Source organism: Neolamprologus multifasciatus, chromosome 7, assembly GCF_963576455.1.
Source record: "Neolamprologus multifasciatus chromosome 7, fNeoMul1.2, whole genome shotgun sequence".
Lineage (NCBI taxonomy): Eukaryota > Metazoa > Chordata > Actinopteri > Cichliformes > Cichlidae > Neolamprologus > Neolamprologus multifasciatus.
In genome coordinates, this window is record NC_140445.1 from 32134841 (window position 1) to 32154997 (window position 20157).

Consider the following 20157-nt stretch of genomic DNA (forward strand, 5'->3'; position numbering starts at 1 on the left):
CTTAGTATCAAACTCATCAGTGGTTATGTCTGTAGGCTTGAACTTACTGAGAAGACAGACCGTCCCTCGATCACAGACACCGCAACTACCCAAACACATGGAAGGGATTATAGGCAGTGGTTGGAACACAGTTCACACTTGCTGTGACAATGAGGAGAATTGTATGGCTGTTGGGGAAAAGGGGTTCTTTATCATAGAACCATGGCTGGCTACCATTTTCCAGACCCAGTCTGTACCCCTCTGAGTTCTGCCCTCCCACTGAAACCTCGCAGCAAATCCTAAACCAACAACAGACCAGTGTCTCACAGTAAGGCTTTCAAAAATACATATTAAGCACGACTGTTTCTGGACTCAAAAACACAAATGTGAAAAAGGTGTAAATGTTTTACAAGAAATGGAACACGCGTTTCATAAATTATAAATGAGCGGCGGCTGTGATGTCATGTGCCACTTTTCAGTACATCGTGTTTAGGCGTTTGTGTTGCTAGGAGCCTGAAACACAGCACATTCAAGTGAAAGAGAGAGAGAGGTGGACCTTAGCCCCCTTCTCTGTGGGAGTAATAAAGGTCCCTTCCACTGCTGTGGTCTTTGATGGACTTTGCATGACATCATGGCTCCATGGCTGTAGAAAAGAACTGTGTGTAAGGTCTTAGGGGAGCAATCAAGGCTCTCTAACGCCAATTAAAGCTTAGATGTGTTAAGGAAAACTTTGAAACCAATTTAGCGCTCACTTTTTCCATAGCACTATAAAGGTAAAGATGCAGTGCAGTTCTGACGGAATTAAAGCAAATGATTAACACATTGTGTTGATGGGGAGAATGCAGATTTTATAGAAAACAGTTCGACAAAGAGTTACATTAAAGCTCCTCTCCTTTGTTTGTTTTTTATTAGTGATCTTATTTTTCTTATTTTTTCCATAACTTTTTATTTTACAAGCCTTCAATAGCTGATGGATTGTGTGATAAAGCTTGGGCCTGTGTGTTCTGCTTGTGTCGTGCCACACAGGAGTTGGGCCATTTAGGAGGTAGGAGCTATAAGGGATTGAAATGCTAACATTAGGCTTAAGTTTCACGGTGCAGCCTCATAGTGCAGGCTCTAGACATTGTTGTTTGAATGCCTTGAGGGCACACTTTTATTTTAAAGCTTGAAATAATCCCTTCAGGGCTTTAATTGCATCGGCTGGTGTGATATTACAGCAACTCAATGCAGCCTGTGGACAGACATGTACACTGTGGTATGTCTGTGAAGTGTAATGACACTTACTGTATGACTAATTCTACTTTTGTCACTGCCCAGACGCCTGTAAAACCTGAAGTCATGCACAGATATTAGTCATTTTATATTTATAAACACTTTACAGTCCTATAATAAATCATTTTCTTCAGCATCCATAACTAAAAGTGAAAGATGTGTTACACAAAGAAGGCAAGGCTGACATTCTCTATGAAAAGAGTGTTGAAACAGATTAGTTTAATCTTGCAAATGTCAGATGTTCAGTATCAAACCTCATTCTGGCAGAATTGGTGTTGATCACCCAACATCTTGTTTAGGATTAGGGAGCTAATCAGTCGGAAACAGTCATCAATAAAGTACTTGTTTACTTGTTGTCGGCCATGGAAAGTAAAAGGGAATCCAGTTGCCTGACACTAATACTATTACCCAAGTAAAAGACTCATCATTTAAAAGCATTTGGATTTGTCATCACATTATCCGCCAAATGGTGGAAAATGGAAATATAACTAAATGACTTGCAAAACACTGCTAAATTCATTGGTGGTTTTACACTGAAATGGTCTTTAAATTGCTGCCAGATTATGCGTTATTTGATAAAAGACATATAATTTTGTTCATTTTTATGGTGCACAGTGGGAAACACCTAAAAAGCTACGCTGATAACGTAATCACTAGAGCATTAATCTCTGGACTGGTGCCTGTCTTGAAAACAAAAATATGTCTTTATCCATCTCGAAGTGAAATGTAAGATAGTGACCCGTCTTTACAACAAAGAGGACATGCCAGTGTACAGTTTGAGTGTACTATGGGAATACTGAATGGCAGACAACTCAAGTGCAAGTGCAGCTCATAATTCATACATTTTCTGTAGAAATGCATCAGTTGCAATTTTCTTGCCAGATTTTGATTTCCAAAGTCTGAGCTGCTGACTAGATAAGGAAAAAAATCCTAAATACATTCAAACTTGTGCCCCCATTTCCTGTTTTTCTTATTTGATGTCACAACAGTCATTTTAATATTGCAACAAAGAGAACAGCTCAAGTAAATCATTAAAAGACTTTGTAGTCACCTACGTTTATTTTCAGCGCTATCAAAATGAGGAAATAGGAAATGCTACATTGTTAGATAATTGGCTGTTGGCATTCGCAGTTTACATAATTCAATTTGTTGTGTTTAATTTTTTGTCTTTTGCACGGCATATTTCCATCTAGCACAGATATTGCAGTTGTTGTGACATATTTTCCTATATTTAGTTACATTTCTGGACAAGTGCATGTCAAGCTATGACGGATTAGCACAGAATCTTATATATCTAAGATTAATCAGCCCATCACAGCCTGTCAAATACATATGATTCTAGTTGCTGGGTGATCATTTAGTGCATCTCTAATTTTTAATAGTCAGGCAGTATTACAGCATATAGCTCATTTTATCAGTTAGAAATACATGTTTATTCAAAGGTTGCAAAAACAGTGGGTTTTTTTGTTTTTGTTTTCTTTGTTGTTGTTTTTTTTCCCTTGGAATAAGACAATTTTATCATTGGCCATTATAAATGTATATATGCAGAGTATTTGCATTCTAGGTCACACACTAATCAAAAAATAATAATTCAAGTTTTATGCTGCATATATCTTCTGAATTTCATGCAAACTCAATCAAATTGATTATTAATTAAAATAATTATTGAAACTAAATTCTTGTGGCTCTGATTAAAACATCGTTGGGTGGCACCAACAATTTTTCTATGCAGGAAACACCCTGGCTTTTGCTGTATGCTCATCAACACCCACGCAAAGCCAGAACGACACACTTATACATGCACATGGAGACCAAATGATAATGCACGCTTGTGCTTGCATGTAACTCCAGACACATAGATCCACTCATGCCGTGAACCCACCCCTGTATGTACAAAAACTCCAGTAGATTCCAAAAACACTTAGACAAAATACGTGCCCAGCAGTGCCATTCTGAGGTGAGACAACAGCTGCGAGTTACTGTGTGTATTCCAGCTTCACTGCTGCAAGGCTCACTGCTTCCACAGCACTGATAGGCTTAATATCCTCTTTTTTTCACTGCAACAAAAGTTTCTGTCAAAACACGCACACACACATAAGCTGGCAGTGCTTGCGATGATTCATTTTATCTGCTATGGCACAGCATGGGGCGAGTGTTAGAAACCTCCAAGCTGTCTGGAATAATGTCTGCTTCTGCTAAATTTTACTGGGAGAGAGTAGGGAGAGCGTTTTAATAGAGCTTAGTGACAATAATCACGGAGCTATTTTACAAAAAGACATACTTAGGAAGGATTTATATTTTGTAACCAAAGGCTTTATTAATGGTTGATAAATAATGTATGTATTCACTTAATAAGCTATTAAAATACATAAATTATGGCCACGTTGGGATCCCATGTGTAAGTGAGGGATCCTTTTTTTATTTTTCATTGATTCCTTTCGTTCACTGAGACTTTTGACGGAGACTTAATTATGCACTGTTGTGCTAAAAGCCTCCATAAATACAAGGTTTCCACATGCAATCACCAAGGCTTCAGCTAAGTAAGCAGTTCAAAAAAATAGTGACATTATTGTTTCCTGTTATAACTTTTTGTTCTTTTTGAAATAGGCCAATGCAGTGACTATGTAGGTGTGAATATAATGGTAACACGGTGCTTTTTAATTACTGTGTATTTAGAAAGCTTAATGTAAGTACAATGTAAGTACACATTATGTACTGCAGTCTTTAGAAGCATAAAGTATACGGACATTTTTCCATTACATAGGCCAAAAAATGTCTTTTTGACAGTAATTCTGAGAGTGCTGGATGTAATCATGATGGTCATACAGTGCATACTGTAATAGCTAGAATTTGCCTTTCCTTCCTGTTTCCTCATCCTGAGCATGACTCATGTAATTTGCTGTTACATGACAGGACCTATTCGCAGAGGATCCCAGAGTTCATCCACAAATAACTGCATGAACTGTGCCGTGCATGTGTCCGTTGATTAGTTTTTGTTATGTGAGCTGTGTGCGTTCAAAAAAAGTGTCTTTACGATCTCTTATAAGTTATCTAACTGTGGCTAAAGCCCACAGGCTACAGAAGAGGGGTCCATCACCACATCCTCCCTGTGTGAAATCTGATACCCCGTCTCTGTTGATGCATGTCAAGATAACGCTCACACACACAACAGCGATGAGAGGAAAGTTCTGACTCATTCCACCCATGCTTTGCACGAGTCCCAAGATAAGTGTTCTTTTAGAAGGAAGTGATTGTCACAATGTGTCAGAGGTGAAAGGGGACTCGGGGTTATCATTAGGCTAGATCATTACCTGATCCCCTGTCCTCACCTCTCAGTCGACAGCTGGTTAGACTTCATCTCGTGTCAACAGCAGATTTGTATCAGGTCCACTCACACTTCCTTGCTTTTACATTCTAGCTGCAGATAGTTTCAGTTTCATGCCTTAAAGCAGAAATAAATTAAAGTTACAAAAATTAATAATTCTTAAGCAAAGCACAGTAGAGGGAGCGGAACAAGTGTCAGGAGTGTGATCGGAAACAGTGGGTTGTGAAGTAGAACATTCAGTTCCTGGTCATGTTGTGGCGCTCTTTAATGGAAAACCTTATGAAGAAATTCTATAAGGGCGTTTTTGAAAAGACCCAGTGAAGATAACTTTCTCTGTATTAACAAAGGTGCCCTTGAACAGCAAAGTAACTGAAGTTCCACATGAGGATTGTGCCTTAAGGAGTGGTGCACGAGGATTTGATGTCTCCTTTTGAAGTATCTTTACGAGCAAACTCTGTGCTCTGACTCTCTGAATCGAGCTAAGCTCATCTTAAGCACAGGCCTCTACTGTCTCTACTCTTCTTTCTCTTTTGTCCTGTGTTCGCTCAGGGGACGCTCCTTTCTTTAGATTTCCACCGCCATGTATTGTCATAGAATATTAATAGTTCACAGGGGCTGTTCAGCTGCCAAGAATATTCTGTTATTTCTGTTAAAATGAATTATGAGTAATGCGAGCTGCACTAATACACTTTTTTTCCCTTTATCATTATTTTGTTGAACTATTGTTTTTTTGTTTATGGTTTCAATAATAAAATATTATAATTTATTGTATTGTCATTTATCTTTTTGTAGTATATTTAGTTTTTGAGATATCTTCACTGGTTCATGATTGGATTTTTTTGTACTTTGTAACTGGAGTATATATTAGTGTAATAAAGGCCATGATGTACTGTTTTTGGCTGCTGTCACATAGTAAAAATTAGGTTTTGCTTAAAAATGAACTGATTGCAGTTTTATTGGCCAATTCCAATTTTTATTTTCAAAATAAAATGAATTATTAAACTACAATTTGTACTGATTTATGTAACAAAGCAAATATCAGGTGCTTACATCATTTTCCAGTGTGTTTATTCCTTTAACAGATAACAGGGCAGGTGCTTCATTGTCAAATCTTTTCTATTTCTCACTTGTTTCTAAATTTGTGCTTTCATCCTTTGTTCTTACCACATACTTTAGGTTGCTGGCTTGTGTCTCACTTTGAGCTCTGGATAGCTTTAGTTTTAGCCACTTTTCCTTTGTAGTTTCTTTAAAATGCACAGGGGATGATCGGGTATGTGGTTTGTTGGTTTGAGCGTTTTTGTGGTGGTGTGCCATAGATTACTTTGGGTTAACTTCCACACTAACATGATAGTGTGTGGCTATAAGTGTGTGTGTGAGATTTACCTGCACCATTGTGTGCATGTTTTGCACCCACAAAATGGACCAGTTCATAAGTGTCCATACTGCATATAATCATGCATATCAGTTCAGTGCAGAATCTGACACCCTCAAGCAGACACAGACCCCCACTGTACTGGATGTATCACTGGAATGCCCTCCACAACATGTTATGTAACACCTGCAGAGAGAAAAAAAATGTGTAATTTAGTTAGACCATTTCAGGTCTCTTTTGTTTTGTACATTGTTCTGCAGGGAATCGTGTGTTACGTTGAAAAGTCTTGAATTTTAAATTACCCTAGTCTGTTTTAAGCTTTCTTGTCCTTAAAGTGTCTCTTTGGTGTCTAAGGAGAGGCTTGTTAGTGGGGTTTCCCAGAGCTGTACACACAACTGGCATACCTCCCTGCAATGGTTCACATGTGTGTGTGTGTTGTAAGGGCGGGTGCATATATTCTATTTCCAGAACTAGTCCTGAGCCACTTTAATCTCCCTGCCTTGTCTCCATCGCCATGGGCAGAAGGAAAAGAAAAGCCCCCCCCCTAGCCTGCCCACCCCACTGTTGGGGAGCAGTGTTGCTGAGATTGAGTTGCAGGTTCACTGAAAATAGATTGTAAGAGGGAAGAATCTTTTCTGTCAGGGAGAAAGAGGATTTGATATAGACAGTCTCAGTCAGGAAGACAGCTCTGTTAGTGCTGCACTCCAGGGGAAAGGACTAGACTCAGGCGTTTAACTGAGGTAAGACCTCATGATGTGGGTTTGTGCATGCATGTGGATAAACTTGCATAGATGTGGGTGTGTTCACGTGCTGCCAAAGTGATGCAGGTATATCCCTGTACCCTTTTTGTCCTGCAAATTTGAGGCTATATCCAATCTTTTCTATTTAATTTTTTCTTTCTCACAGTTACCACTAGCATCAACACTAGGTCTTTGTTTTAGGACCCCTTAAACCATGGTGTTCCACAGACTGTGTGACAGGCCCCCTGGTGGGGCATTGAACCGCAGTGGGGAGTTGGGTTTTTGTCTTGCTTGGATAACCAGGGGAACAATATGAAAAGAGGTTCATCTGAATGAATATCATCTAATGATGGGAAACAAACAGGATGTTTTTCTTTTAAATGCAGTTTTGAAGATATTTATTTTAGTAAGATTCTGCAAGGATTGGTGGGGCTGGTGTTGCAAACTTTTTTGGGGGGGTATTTGAAAGTTTGATAAGCTCTGCTATAAGTAGATACGCAATGAGCACTGACATTTTTTTAGAATAGAATAGAATTCAACTTTATTGTCATTGCACATGCACAGGTACAGGGCAACAAAATGTAGTTTGCATCCATCCAGAAGTGCTTTAGCCGTGATATAGATATATTACAATATATATTAGCAATAATATAGATATGTAAGTATATTACAGAAATGGGTCTATTATGGTATGTTATAATGTACACGGTATGGAGTATGTTATGAATATTCTATAACTATAAGTATGTACAGGCTGTAGTGAGTACAAGCTATGTACAGGCTATGAACAGGATATAAATATGAAAAACTATACAAAAATCTGAGATATACAGTTATACAGAAATGTGAACTATGCAAGTTATAAACAGTTGTAGGATTAAAAATTATTTTAGCTTGAAAACCAGATGCAAAAATTATACCAACTTTTTCTGGCTGATTGCATCTTGTAAGCCACTGCATATCCTTCATTGATTCGTCACGCTCCTATCACGTGGCCTTATACTGGAAGAAAACAATGACATCAGCTTTGACTCCCAGGAGTTGATTCAGATATTGAATTGCATGCATTGCTGACCTTTAGTGTCCCTTGAAATTCTGCATTGTATTGTGTTTTTTCTACAATGTTTCCTTTTTAACCTTTATTTGAAGTACTATAGGAAGCTGTGCAGGATGGTAACCTTTTTTTTCCCAACTGAGGCTGTCTGTGTGTGCCTCTGTGTGTGTGTTTGTTTGTGTGCATACAGTGTGAAGCTCAGGCCAGTGGTGAGTGCCAGGGTGTAAACTAAACATTTCCTTATGGTGAAAGGGGGTTTAGCCTTTTAAACTCACTCATCCCTCCCTCCCAAGTTAATCCATCATTCACACAGCCAAACATTCTAACTTGTGTAAGCTATAATTTTGAAATTCAACTCAGTTCCCCAAGTTCCCATGACACCCCATATGTCATGCTGAATTCTCTGGAAATATGTGTAAAATGATGCAGGAGACATCTAGTATTTCCTATTTGATGTGATGGCAAATCACCATGGACTTGAATATTTCTCTCAATGGAAGCATGGTGTATTGTAGCTTCCAGCAATATGTATGTATTTGGCACAGCTAACATTTTTTTCAGCATTAAAGAGGGATCCGATTTTAGGGTGTGTAAGCTGTTGAAGGTGAAATGCCACAGTGGCTTGTATACAGATTGTGTGCAGTGCAGGTAGTATCTTGGCCATGTGTACTTCCAATTTGAGTATGTAGTTATTTACATATTTACATATAAGCTGCATATAAAAGTCTTTTTGTATGCATGTCTTACCCGCCTTATCTTTATGATACATGATCTGTAAAAATACATAGTGAAATAAAAATAAATTAAACTGATATATTGTCCATGGTTCTAGAGGAGCTGTGTTCCTTGACTTTCTTTTCTTATGAAACATGCTGATGAGTTCAAATATGGGAACTCTGGACTAGAGATGGACCGATCAGATATTACGTATCGGTATCGGTCTGATACTGACCCAAATTACTGGATCGGATATCGGCGAGAAATAAAAAATGTAATCCGATCCATTAAACATCAAAAAAGCACCTCACAAAACTTGCTACATGGCGTAACTCGGCTCATAACAGTAGCACGTTGCAGCAGTATGCGTCACGTGATAGAGCGGCTGTGTGTATTTGTAGCCTCGCTACCAAACCAGCATTTCATCTCCGAGGAAGTTTTCCCAGAGAGAAGTAAAGCAAGTGTGTAAGTTCATCTCTGAATGTTTGTAAAGCATTCCCGCAATGGAACATATATGGAGCGAGTGCCTCTTCTCCCTCTCCTGCTGCTACTTCAATCGTGAAACTGATCAATGATCAGCTGATCGGCTTTCTGTCGCAACTCCGTCTCTCTTGTTTGTTTATTGCCCACTTCTCACCAGAAAGAGGAAACCAGCGGCTGAACAACAGCAGCACGTTTAAGCTTGATAAGCTGTTAGAATTTATTTAATATTACTTTCTACACCAGGATCCTTTTCTGTGTAGATGACGGCTGGTAACTGTGCAGGGGCGGATCTAGCAAAGTTTAGTCAGGGGGGCCGATAGGGCATTAACAGGGAAAAGGGGGCACAAAGACATACTTTTCTTTCTTATTCTCATTTAAAATGTCTAGCTTTTAATAAATAATTATCCCAATCTTACACCCAAAGTTTTAATCTGATGTAAAATGTATAGAAGTCCATTACTGTATATAGTAACTATTAAGTCTAATATACCCTAGTAAGCTATAGTACTTTTTCCTTTGGGAAGATACCATCTGTGCAGTCTGCAGTTCTGTTGAAGAAAGATGTTGAATCTATTTAATTATTCTTGAAAAATAATTTATTTCTGTGCATTTTTTTTCACACTGCATAAAATTAAATTTGATTACATCGATTAAGCATCATGAGGTGGAGGCTGGGGGGTGGTTCCCTATTTTTTTTTGCTGGGAGTTTGCAACCCTATTAGTTAGGTTGCTTAATATTTCTGCTAAGTACTCTTTAAAATACCAGAATAGGGAGGATGGAGCAGGTTTAAGTTTATTAGATTGATCAGTTTTGCTGAACTATGAAATATTTTGGGCGCAGTGTATTTTTTACATACAGGTATAACAGAATAGCTTTAGTGTTGTTGTTTATTTAAACTTGAGTTTAAACTTATACAAAATGCAGCAAGATATAAAAAAAAAAACGTTTTATTGATTAAAAAACACTATATCGGATTCATATCGGTATCGGCAGATATCCAAATTTATGATATCGGTATCGGACATAAAAAAGTGGTATCGTGCCATCTCTACTCTGGACTGGAGGGTTGTTGGAGCTTGACCCTTCACTAAAAGTCAGTATATCTCAGCTACAGCTCCTTTGATTTTCAGCCTGTCTGTTTCTTTTCAGTTTTCAGTATGATTTTGCCTTTAACAATATGTGGATAAAAAATCCATTTGGTGGTCACCGAGACACACGTGTGTATCCAGTAAATGTGATTTTGCAAAAAATCACTTAAAACATTTCTTCTCTTTTTTTTTTTTTCCTGAAAGTTTTTAAGTCCACCACCTTTACTCATGTACTCTGAATAAAAACAGAATAATACCCATTTTAATTTCAAGGCATTTTTAGCTAATATCCTAATTAGTTTCATGTATAATCTAAGTGATATTTCTATGAATTGTACCAATGTAAACCTGAGATTCTGTAATTCCCTGTTATAAAGATATTACACAGCTACAACTGTAGTTGTGTAACCACTTACCAACATGCATATTAACTCAGTGGCTGTTTGGTTTATGTCCTGTGCATCTAACAAAGGGCATTGTTTGCCCTGATGTATACTTTTCTATGTTCTTCCATTATGCTCCTAATGTACTTTTGTCAGATAAGTGTAAACACGGCTTAGGGTGTGTTTTAGAGTGACAAAATATGTTAGCCTTGTCATTATAAGATGTAAATGGCTTTTCTGTCATTCCTAATCCCAACAGATATAGACAGGGTTTCTCTGCAACAGTATGAACTTAATTTTAACTCAGAAAGTGTTTGTGCTATAAGACATTTCTCATGTGTGGTAACTTAATAAAAACACATCTGGCTCTGCTCTGCCAATAGTGTTCTGTCTCTCATCCCTCTGTTATGAATGTGCCTGTGGAGAATCTACTTGTCTGACTATATGCAGTTTTCCTTCCCCCTTTCTTACCCCCATGTAAAATTACTGTGGATTTAGCACAGTCAATCAGACTAGTGCTTTTACTTTTTTCATAAAGTCATTTTTTCCCCACTAATAGTTGGCTTGTTTCTGTTCCATCCAGTATATTTAGTGAATAATTTATATATTTCCCCTTAACGTTTATCTCCTCTAGAAACAGCGTGTAGCTTGTTATAATAATTAGCCTCCCCCTTGCTTTTCACTTTCAGCAGAAAGCAAAGAGGGGTCATTTTTGGATGAATTTTATCAAAGCTCCTTCAGAGAGAGACACACAGGCAACTATTGAAGTTAGACTTAGGGCTGCAGTTGTGCTGCTGCTAAAACAAATGCTGTCTCTTTATTCTGCTGTACTGTTCAATTTTGCAGTAGAGTTATGCTAGCGCTGAACATTTTGGAGCCAGCAGGGCTTGTTGAGAGCATGAATAAAAGAGTTCCTGGGGTTGAGTGGTGCAGGATCCTGCTGCGCCAGATTTAGATCTGAAAACGAGGGGAACAGGAGGGAGGAGAGAGAAAGGGAGAAATGACAGAGGAAAAAAGAGGTGTTGCTAGGGCTGCTGACCATCTATATTACGCATCAGTAGTCTTAATATGCCTTTTGTTTTGTACATTTCAGATTGTTCAGTACTCCCTGAGTGACATGACTCCAGTTTCATGTAATGTCCTTATTGTGTATAATCTTCTTGGCGAATTTGACCTTAAGCTTATGTGATTTATTTGACTGTGCTTGTGCGATTTTGATGTTTTGAGTTTAGCGGGCTGCATTGTGACTTGTCGGCGTGTGTGTTTCTGTGTGTTGATGTTCCAGCTGAACTCTCCAATGAACTCTGTCAGCAGTACGGAGGACATAAAGCCTCCACTGGGCCTCAACGGCATGATGAAGGTGCCTGCCCAGCCCTCGAGCACAGCTCTGTCACTCACCAAACACATCTGCGCCATCTGCGGTGACCGCTCCTCAGGTGAGTGACATCAGACTGTGATGACTGTCTGCAAAGGAAGCATGAAAATAATTCAATGTCAGAATTGACCTTGTCAGAAATCTTTTTGAGAACCGGTAATGGCTAAGGTTATTTTCACTGGAGATTACTGTTTTTAAAGGTAGGTATGCGAAGGGGGAAAATCAAAACACAGGAACTGGAAACTTTCACAGAGTACATCTGTGCAGTGAACAGCAACACCAAGTTCACTTGGGAGGATGTCAGTGGAAATGGATGGGGCTTCTTGGACTACACATTTTAGAGAGGAGCTTCAAATTGGAGTATATGGGTTTATAAGAGCCCTACACCTCTGGGATAAGAAGGGGTTTACAAGAGTGGAGGGGAACAAGAACCAGAAACACACAAGAGAAGACCCTGAAATAGGTAGTTACTCAAAATGGGCCTTCTGATGTCTGCCCCCAACTGGGTGCAGTCACGTCCAACTGGATGCAGTCATATTAATAAATAGGCAGGCAATGCTAACTGTAGGACTTGAGTGGCTGTGATTCACTTGTGTTGATGCCGACAAGAGTAACTAATGGCAAAAACAAATGTGTAGTTTGCTCTCTGTGTCACAGTCGAAGATATGTCTGAATAGAGCAATGGGGTCAATGGGGAAACCAAAATTAACTTGTGTCTGAATGATCGGAATGCCATTGTTCATCAATCCGTTGATGAACAATGAATGTTGCATCTCCTGCATCTAAAAATTTAACAGCTGCTTCAACAGTGTGCAGCAGACACAATGGAGTCATCTTTACACTACAGTATTTTAAATTCTGGGAAATTCCCACTAATCGTTTAGAAATGAGCGGTGAAACGTCTCCATGTAAGTCCATTTAGCACTACTTAGCACTTAGGTGATTTATTTGAACATGTTCACAAATCACTTCCCAATCAGAAATTTCTAAGAATTTTATGCAGTTTTCTAAAAGATTGTAGGGAGACTTGACATGGGATGGATTCTTTTTTTTTAAAATCTAAACGGCTTAGACTGCATAATATTGCACTGTTTCCAATTAAAATAAAACAGGACTACACAGCATCTTGCCCAAGCCTGGGCTCTAACCACATGGAGAAACCTCCGGAGGAGATCCACACATGAACTTCGGTCAGAAAACGGCCCCACAGTATGCTCTGGCAGAACTACATACTGCAGCTTGTTGCAGTGGGAGAGCTTCCTGGAAAGACAACAGTCATCAGAATTCTTTAAAAATCTGGGCTAAATGACAGGGAAGCCAGAAAAAAGCCACTCCTGAAGAAAAGCATGTGAGGGCAGCAGCAGGAACGCACATGAAAGGAACCTAAATCATGTGGCAAAAGATCATCTTGATTGGATGAAACCTAACCTTGAATCGCTTTTTTACTGAAACAAGAAAGTGCTATGTCTGAAGGCGACCATGCGCAACTCATCATTCATCCCTACTGTGAAGCAGTCAGTACAATGAATAGTGGGACAAGTAGAGGCAGATTTTGGAGTTTCCCGATTTTCATTTCAACACAGTTAAAGTTCAGACACTGGCAAATTATATTCAGATAGAGATACAAGATATATTCTACAGTGTGTTCAGGAGAAACAATCTGGTTTTGTCTTTATCGTGGAACACTGGACAAGCTGCTTATCCTCTTCGGGATATTCGAGGGTGCATGGGAGTTTGCCCAACCAGAGCCTGTTTAGTGGATTTTCAGGAGGAAGCCCTGGGAAAGACCTGAAACTAGACAAATTACATTTCTCAGCTATCTTGGAAATGCCTTGGAGTCTCCCTAGAAGAGCAGAGACAGGGACCAGGAAGAAGGAGGCCTGGATATCTCTCCTTAGACTCCTTGACCCAAACATGGATAAGCAGTAATGGACTGATGGATGGACAGATAGATAGATGGGTGGGTGGGTGGTCGTTTATGGCTATTTTTTGATTAGTCTCTGAAAGATGGTAACAATAACAATAAAGCAAAGTCAATATAACGTGTTACAAGAAAAGGCATAAAATTCCATTTAAGTCTGGCACCCTTAATATTTCTGTAATCTTTTTTGTCCCAAATCAAACTTTCTCACGTAGCACTTTAGGTTGCACAATAAATAAAGATTGTAAATAACCTTTTTGGCTTCTCAAAGAACAATAGCTTGCTCCAGAGTTTTCTTAAACATTGGCTATCATTTGGCCAACTTCTAGCTTAACCACCTGAACCACAAGAACATTAACCCTGGGTGAACAGATAACCACGGGTTATTCGAAGAAATGACTCTCACAGCACTCATCTTTGTAGAGTTGTCTTAAATCTCTTTTTTTCCCACACTGCCAACAAATAACCATGTGTTTCAATTTTTTTCTGGGGATAACCATGAAGTTTGTAGCCTCTGGATAAAGGTGGATATCTAATTCATTGGACAGTTTTACTGTCATCCTGCGTCATTGGTGCTGTGTGCACCCAAGGGGGAAAATCAAAACAATGTTTAATAGCAAGTCATGCTTCATTTAGCTGTGCTCGGGGGCTTTATTTATCTTCTCTGGTGGTCTGACCCAGCAGAGAGCTAACAAAGAAACAGTTTGATCAACACTGGAGAAACCAAATGGACTCCATCCGTCATAAATAACAAAAAAGAGCTGTTAGAAACAGGGTCAGACAACACCATATTAGAATGATCCCCCCTCACATAGTGAGCCTCTTTTCCTTCATCACCAAAGGGTTAGTAGAAGGGTCTGTGATCATAATTTTTATTTTGTTCTTTCAAAGTGTTTCCTGTGTATTTGTTTATGTTATTGTAACCACAGAATGGTAAATAACATGTTCATGAAATCACAGTAAATTCCGCGAATGTGTTGTAGTTGGTAAGGTCATAGGTGTGTACTGATGAAGAAGCAGCAAAACAGCCAACTCAGTAAATTCCATGTGTACTGTGTCACCTTATGTTTCCAAAAAAAAGATCAAAAACTAACATTAAGCAAACAATCTCTTTTTCCCTTTTCCTCAGGTAAACACTATGGAGTCTACAGCTGCGAGGGCTGCAAAGGTTTCTTCAAAAGGACTGTCCGCAAAGACCTGACCTACACCTGTCGTGACAACAAAGACTGTGTCATTGATAAACGCCAGAGGAACCGCTGTCAGTACTGTCGCTACCAGAAGTGTTTAGCCATGGGCATGAAGAGAGAAGGTACAGCACATACCGTTGAGGATAATGTCTCACTTTCCTATTTCCTTATCTTTATTAATCTTCCTTTTAAAAGGCTCAATTTTGGGGAAGTGAGTAGCTGAGGAGTACATTCAGAAGTCCATATGATATGTATTTTTGGCATTTCTGTGAGTAGAAATATACTGAATTTTGAGATTCCAGAATTTTGGGGTATTCTGAATTTGGTTTGCACTCAAACTGCTGGTGCGTTTGACACTGGTGCAGAAACAGTATCGGAGTCATTACTTGAAATGAAAGTGCAGTACATAACTGTTGCATTATTCAATATATCAGTTTCACATTACTCATCAGTAATGTGTTAACAGTATAGTTAACGATATAACTTAAGCTACATCAAAAAAGTCCCTATTCTAATAAGGACACACATACGACCTTTCTTTCAGTATTTATGTATGAACACAAAGCTGAAAAAACTAATCAAAGTTGAAAAACAGCCCAAAGACACTTCAAAGCAATTGCCACAGCGATTCTACTTTAATTCTATAATGCACAGGCTGAAAAGGAAGCTGCAGCGCTGCAAGCGTGACTGCTCATCACTGCCTTTGTTACCTGTTGAAGTTCAGGGCCTGACTGCTGGGCTGGGGTCAGCACACATATCTGGGCTTTAGCTTTGTGTTAGCATGCTGGTTGTGCAGATTTTTGCAAAGAGCCGAAGTTATGTTAGTAGTACAAAGCTGCTGTGTCTTTCCTGGATGCAGTAATGTCCATCTCCACTCATCAAAAGCTGAAGACCACTTCACCATTTTTCTGCTTCTAGCACACAAACTGAAATGATCTGATTGTAGCACAAGTTCACATGAAAAAAAGAAAGTTTGTTTGATGTTTTATGTTTCCCCCTTTCTATCTGCCTCCCATGTAGATAGCTGAAGAACTTTTAGTAACAACGTCATTTTAACTTTAATCTAATGATAGAATTTAGTACAAGAGCACGTTACATTGCTGTGTTAATAAAGAATGTAATTTCATTATATACATTACTTTGGAATGCATTACACCCAACACTGCACACAAATACTCATTTAAGCTACGACTTCATTAACGACAGAGCTTTCAAAATACCCTAGAAGTTGACATAAAATACTTTGACATGTCAAATGTAATCCTTCCTTTTTGTTGCAAAGTTTCCACTTCTTATAGGCCAAAGAAAACAAAAAACAGAATACTTTGATAAACTTGGCAAGTGATGCAGAGCTGCAAAGACCAACTGTATCTCACCCAGCAAGCCATGTCAAGGGTAACTGACGTCATATGTTAGAGACGCATCAAATTTTTAGAAAACCCGGCATCTCAAATGAGAGAATTTTCTGCTTGCAGCATTAGTTTTTTAGAATGCATTCATCTGTTCAGCGCCATGAATCAAACATGGCTGTGCGTGGAAACCAAATGAGGTTTGTGAGAGCAGGCAATCCACACGGAGACTTCAGCAATGTAGACTGAAGAAAAACATTCTCGGTTAAACTATGAAACTATGCGAGTTTATGTTTCCACTGTATTTCCTGGAATCCTTTTTTGTCTTCTTTTCCTTCTAATGATTTTTGGAAATTTACATGTGGTGTGGGGAACAGCTTACCTAGTTATTGTAAGCCACCTCATTTTTCACACAGTGCAAAAGATGGATGCTGTACTTATGTTGCAAGATATGTGAAGTTTAATACTCCAACTGAGTACGCCAACTGGATGATGTCTTGTAATTGCACAGCACGATGAAAAGTTTGCACCACATTCCTAAAGTTATAAGCTGCTGATGGTGTGCACATAATGCTGTCCTTTTGGAAAACATTCAGAGATTCGATAAGCCACATGAGACGAAATATAGGGCCTATTATTCGAACCCAGTTTAAGATCATTATTCAATTTCTACCATTATTCAGTCATTTTTCAGTGTTAATGTTATTTTAAAGGGAAACCATTACCTACACATAAATAGATATTTATTTTACTGGGACTGCAGACTTTGACCAGATACTTTAAGCTTTAATTCAAAAGGTTTAACAAAAGTTTTCTTTTACCTGTTTAGGAATTACACTTATTTTTTTTTCCATAGTTTCCCATTTTCAGAGGCTATTAACATGGACTGGGTCTGTGCAAATGCAAATCCCATCTTTCTTGAAAACAGAATCTTCAGCTCCATCTCCTTTTTTCTTCTAAATCAGACGTTGGTCTTTAAGACTAACAGATTTAGACGTCTGCAGTTTGTCGGGGTTACGGCATAACCGACGTAAGTAGCTAACGTCGTTGCCATCATTCATGTTTCATTTCCGTGGTGTTAATTGCCTTGTGGTCGAGCCCCAGTGCTTTATATGTGGTGCCAGCCACCATAGAAACAAATAAACTCACAAGACTTTTTTTTTCCACCCTCTTGGGTGCCAATTCTTTGTTGTTGTTGATTTTTTTGAAGCAAACATGATTTTCCACTTCTTTGTACTTCCAATAATTTTGGCAATTTCCCTCCAGGGATTTGCTGACATCTGTGAGTTCTTATATAAGGCAGTGATTATTAATCTCTCTGATCCATTCAATAATGACAGTAAAAACACTGACAGAAGTGCATAGAAGGACTCCATAGTACTGAACAGGTGAATCACAGTCACATGGTAGTTGTTGCTGTTATAGCACACAATGAAATGAAGACTATCAAGTTCTGAATTGGAGCAAGAAACCGATGTGCTGCACATAGAGTTTCTAGCTATTTCTCATTTTTAACCCTCATCCCTTGTTGGGCTTTTAATATTCACATTACACAAACATAATTACAACACTTAATTATTCAATTTCACGTGACTATCTGGTGTCGTTGTGTTTGGATAATAATTGCCTTGTACTTCCAAGTGTTAAAGAGAAAAACCACCCCAAACAAATACATAATACAACTTAGAGAAACACTGACTCTTCAGTTCTCATTGAGATTCTGGGATTCGGTTGCACTTCAAACCAATGGATTTTTTGGCTGCAGGTTTTAACCTGACTTATCTTGACTTTGGAGTGAACCTGGGTACTCTGGGTTCGGCTTTATTGCCCGTAATCGTCCTTGTTCAAAGGAGAATCATTTTGATGATCCGTTTGTGTGCTACACTTTATTCCCTCTGTTTTACCAGTTCTCAACTTTGCCTTTTTTTGCATTTCTTTTTCAGAAATAGATTAATGGCACATCTTGAAACATGTGTCTGCTGCATACTGCAAAACCTCACCCATGCACTTGTTTTTATATCAAGTTCTCATGTCATCTTCAGCTTCTTCTTTTTTTTTAATATGGCTATATTGGCTCAAAGCAGTTCAAGAAACCCAGCAACATAACGTGAACATTGAATTGACAGATAGCTTTTGTAATTCATTATGGAGCAGCACAGTAAACATCTCCAGGGAAAGCTTACAGTGGGGTTGAAAATGGTTTTGTTGTCTGAGGGGAGGAAAAACATTCTGTAAGGTGTGAATTTTAACACTCCATCTAGGTGTTAAAAATATTAGCCCTTTCAGCGGTGCTGTTGTCTTCTGCATGTTGAACAAGTCAGTCACTGCCTTTCTTCATCAAGGCAACCATGTTTACTGAAAAGAGTGCATAGATTACACAACTTGATGCTTGGAGATGGCTAAGAGATCTAAGGATGCAAAAACAGCAGCATGTGTTAACCAGGTGTCTGTGGGTGGTTACTGAAGAAAATGCAGTTAATGAGGAGAATAGGTTTCTTCTATTCATCGGTATGTTTTGGAGGATATTCTATCTAAGGCCATTTTTTCCTGACCTTTACTTGGCCTCCCATCTCCTCTCTCTTTTTTTTTTTTATTTATGTCATTGTTGGGCTCTTTACTCCTTTCAAGGATATTATCATTTACTGCCTTCTGCCTCACTTGCAATGCTGCCTAAGCCTCCCCATGCAGCCCGGGGGCTGTGGTTGGAGAACATGGCAACAGTAGCCCAAAAGGCTGAGCGAATCCACAGAAAAACAGGATTAAATGAATTTATGCTCTCCCAGTCAGGAGAGTAGAGGAGGAGGAGGGGAGAATAAAGCTAACATGATTTCAGCCCTCCTCACCTCTCCCTGACTCCAACACAAGTATTCTACCCTTGAGCTGACCTCCACTGCCAGACAGCAGTTCCTCTAAAGTGGGGCCCCTTTCCCTCTCCTCCTCTAACAACCCCTGCTTTCCTTTCCCCCCACAACAAGACCACGGCCTCTCTGATTTGGGACTTGGAATAGAAACCAGAGTAAGGGAAACTCAAGAAGACAGATCTTCAGTCAGATCTGAAACCCCATTGTGTGCGATTTTGTGTGTGTGTGTGTGTGTGTGTGTGTGTGTGTGTGTGTGTGTGTGTGTGTGTGTGTAGGTGTGTGTGTGTGTGTGTGTGTGTGTGTGTGTGTGTGTGTGTGTGTGTGTGTGGCAGTGCAGCTCTCCAGGTGTGTATATATAAACCTGCATGCTGACTTTAAATTTCCAACAGCCCTTTATCACAAAACACATTATGTCAAGAGCTTTTTATTAATCCATGGCTGGAAGAAAAACATATAAAAAAAAGCCACAGTACTTTTTTCGGTGGTGTTTTGAATTAAGTGAATTACAGCCCTTTGAAAAGACAGAAAACACACAGACATGCGTCTTTTTCATTCTCACTTGAGGGTGGAGGTGCGGTTTCTCTTGCCTCGGCCGCAGTGAGTCTCTGTGTCTGCTCGGCACACAAACCATTTCCTGTGTCTGCTTGCCAAGCCAATCGGATTACAGAACCAGCACGGTTGCGTTTGAATGTGTTTTTAGACACGATAAAGTCTTCATTGATTTGTGCTGAGACTTTTTTTTTTTTTTTTTTTTTTTTTTAGATGTTCTGGCTTCCATTCATGGTGTAACGAAAGAGTGACAGGCCAAATGTTATTTATGTATCTAGAAATGATCTGTGTATGTCAGTGAGCACTACGTAAAGAAGACTTATCTTTGATAAGGAAACTGGAAGATGTCCTTGGACATTTCCATGCTGCTTTGTTGTACATAATGCAGACCCAAGGTCTTTCTGTTTTTCATCCTCACTGCTGAAGCAATTATTGATGATTAAACTCTCTCGGCTATGTTTTTGCTGGCATTGTACATTCGGAGTTATGAACTATTCAGTT

The 20157-nt window shown here is 39.0% G+C and overlaps 1 protein-coding gene across 5 annotated transcripts in view; it reads left to right on the top strand.

Moving 5' to 3' along the window:
- The window catches only part of rxraa (retinoid X receptor, alpha a), a 106748-nt gene that overhangs the window by 67432 nt on the left and 19159 nt on the right, over window positions 1-20157 (top strand). For all 5 annotated transcript variants that reach the window (XM_085165929.1, XM_085165925.1, XM_085165924.1 and 2 more), the window contains exons 4-5: window positions 11700-11850; window positions 14840-15019. In XM_085165929.1, coding sequence (XP_085022055.1) covers window positions 11700-11850; window positions 14840-15019 — 331 coding nt within the window. The remainder of the gene's footprint in view (window positions 1-11699; window positions 11851-14839; window positions 15020-20157) is intronic.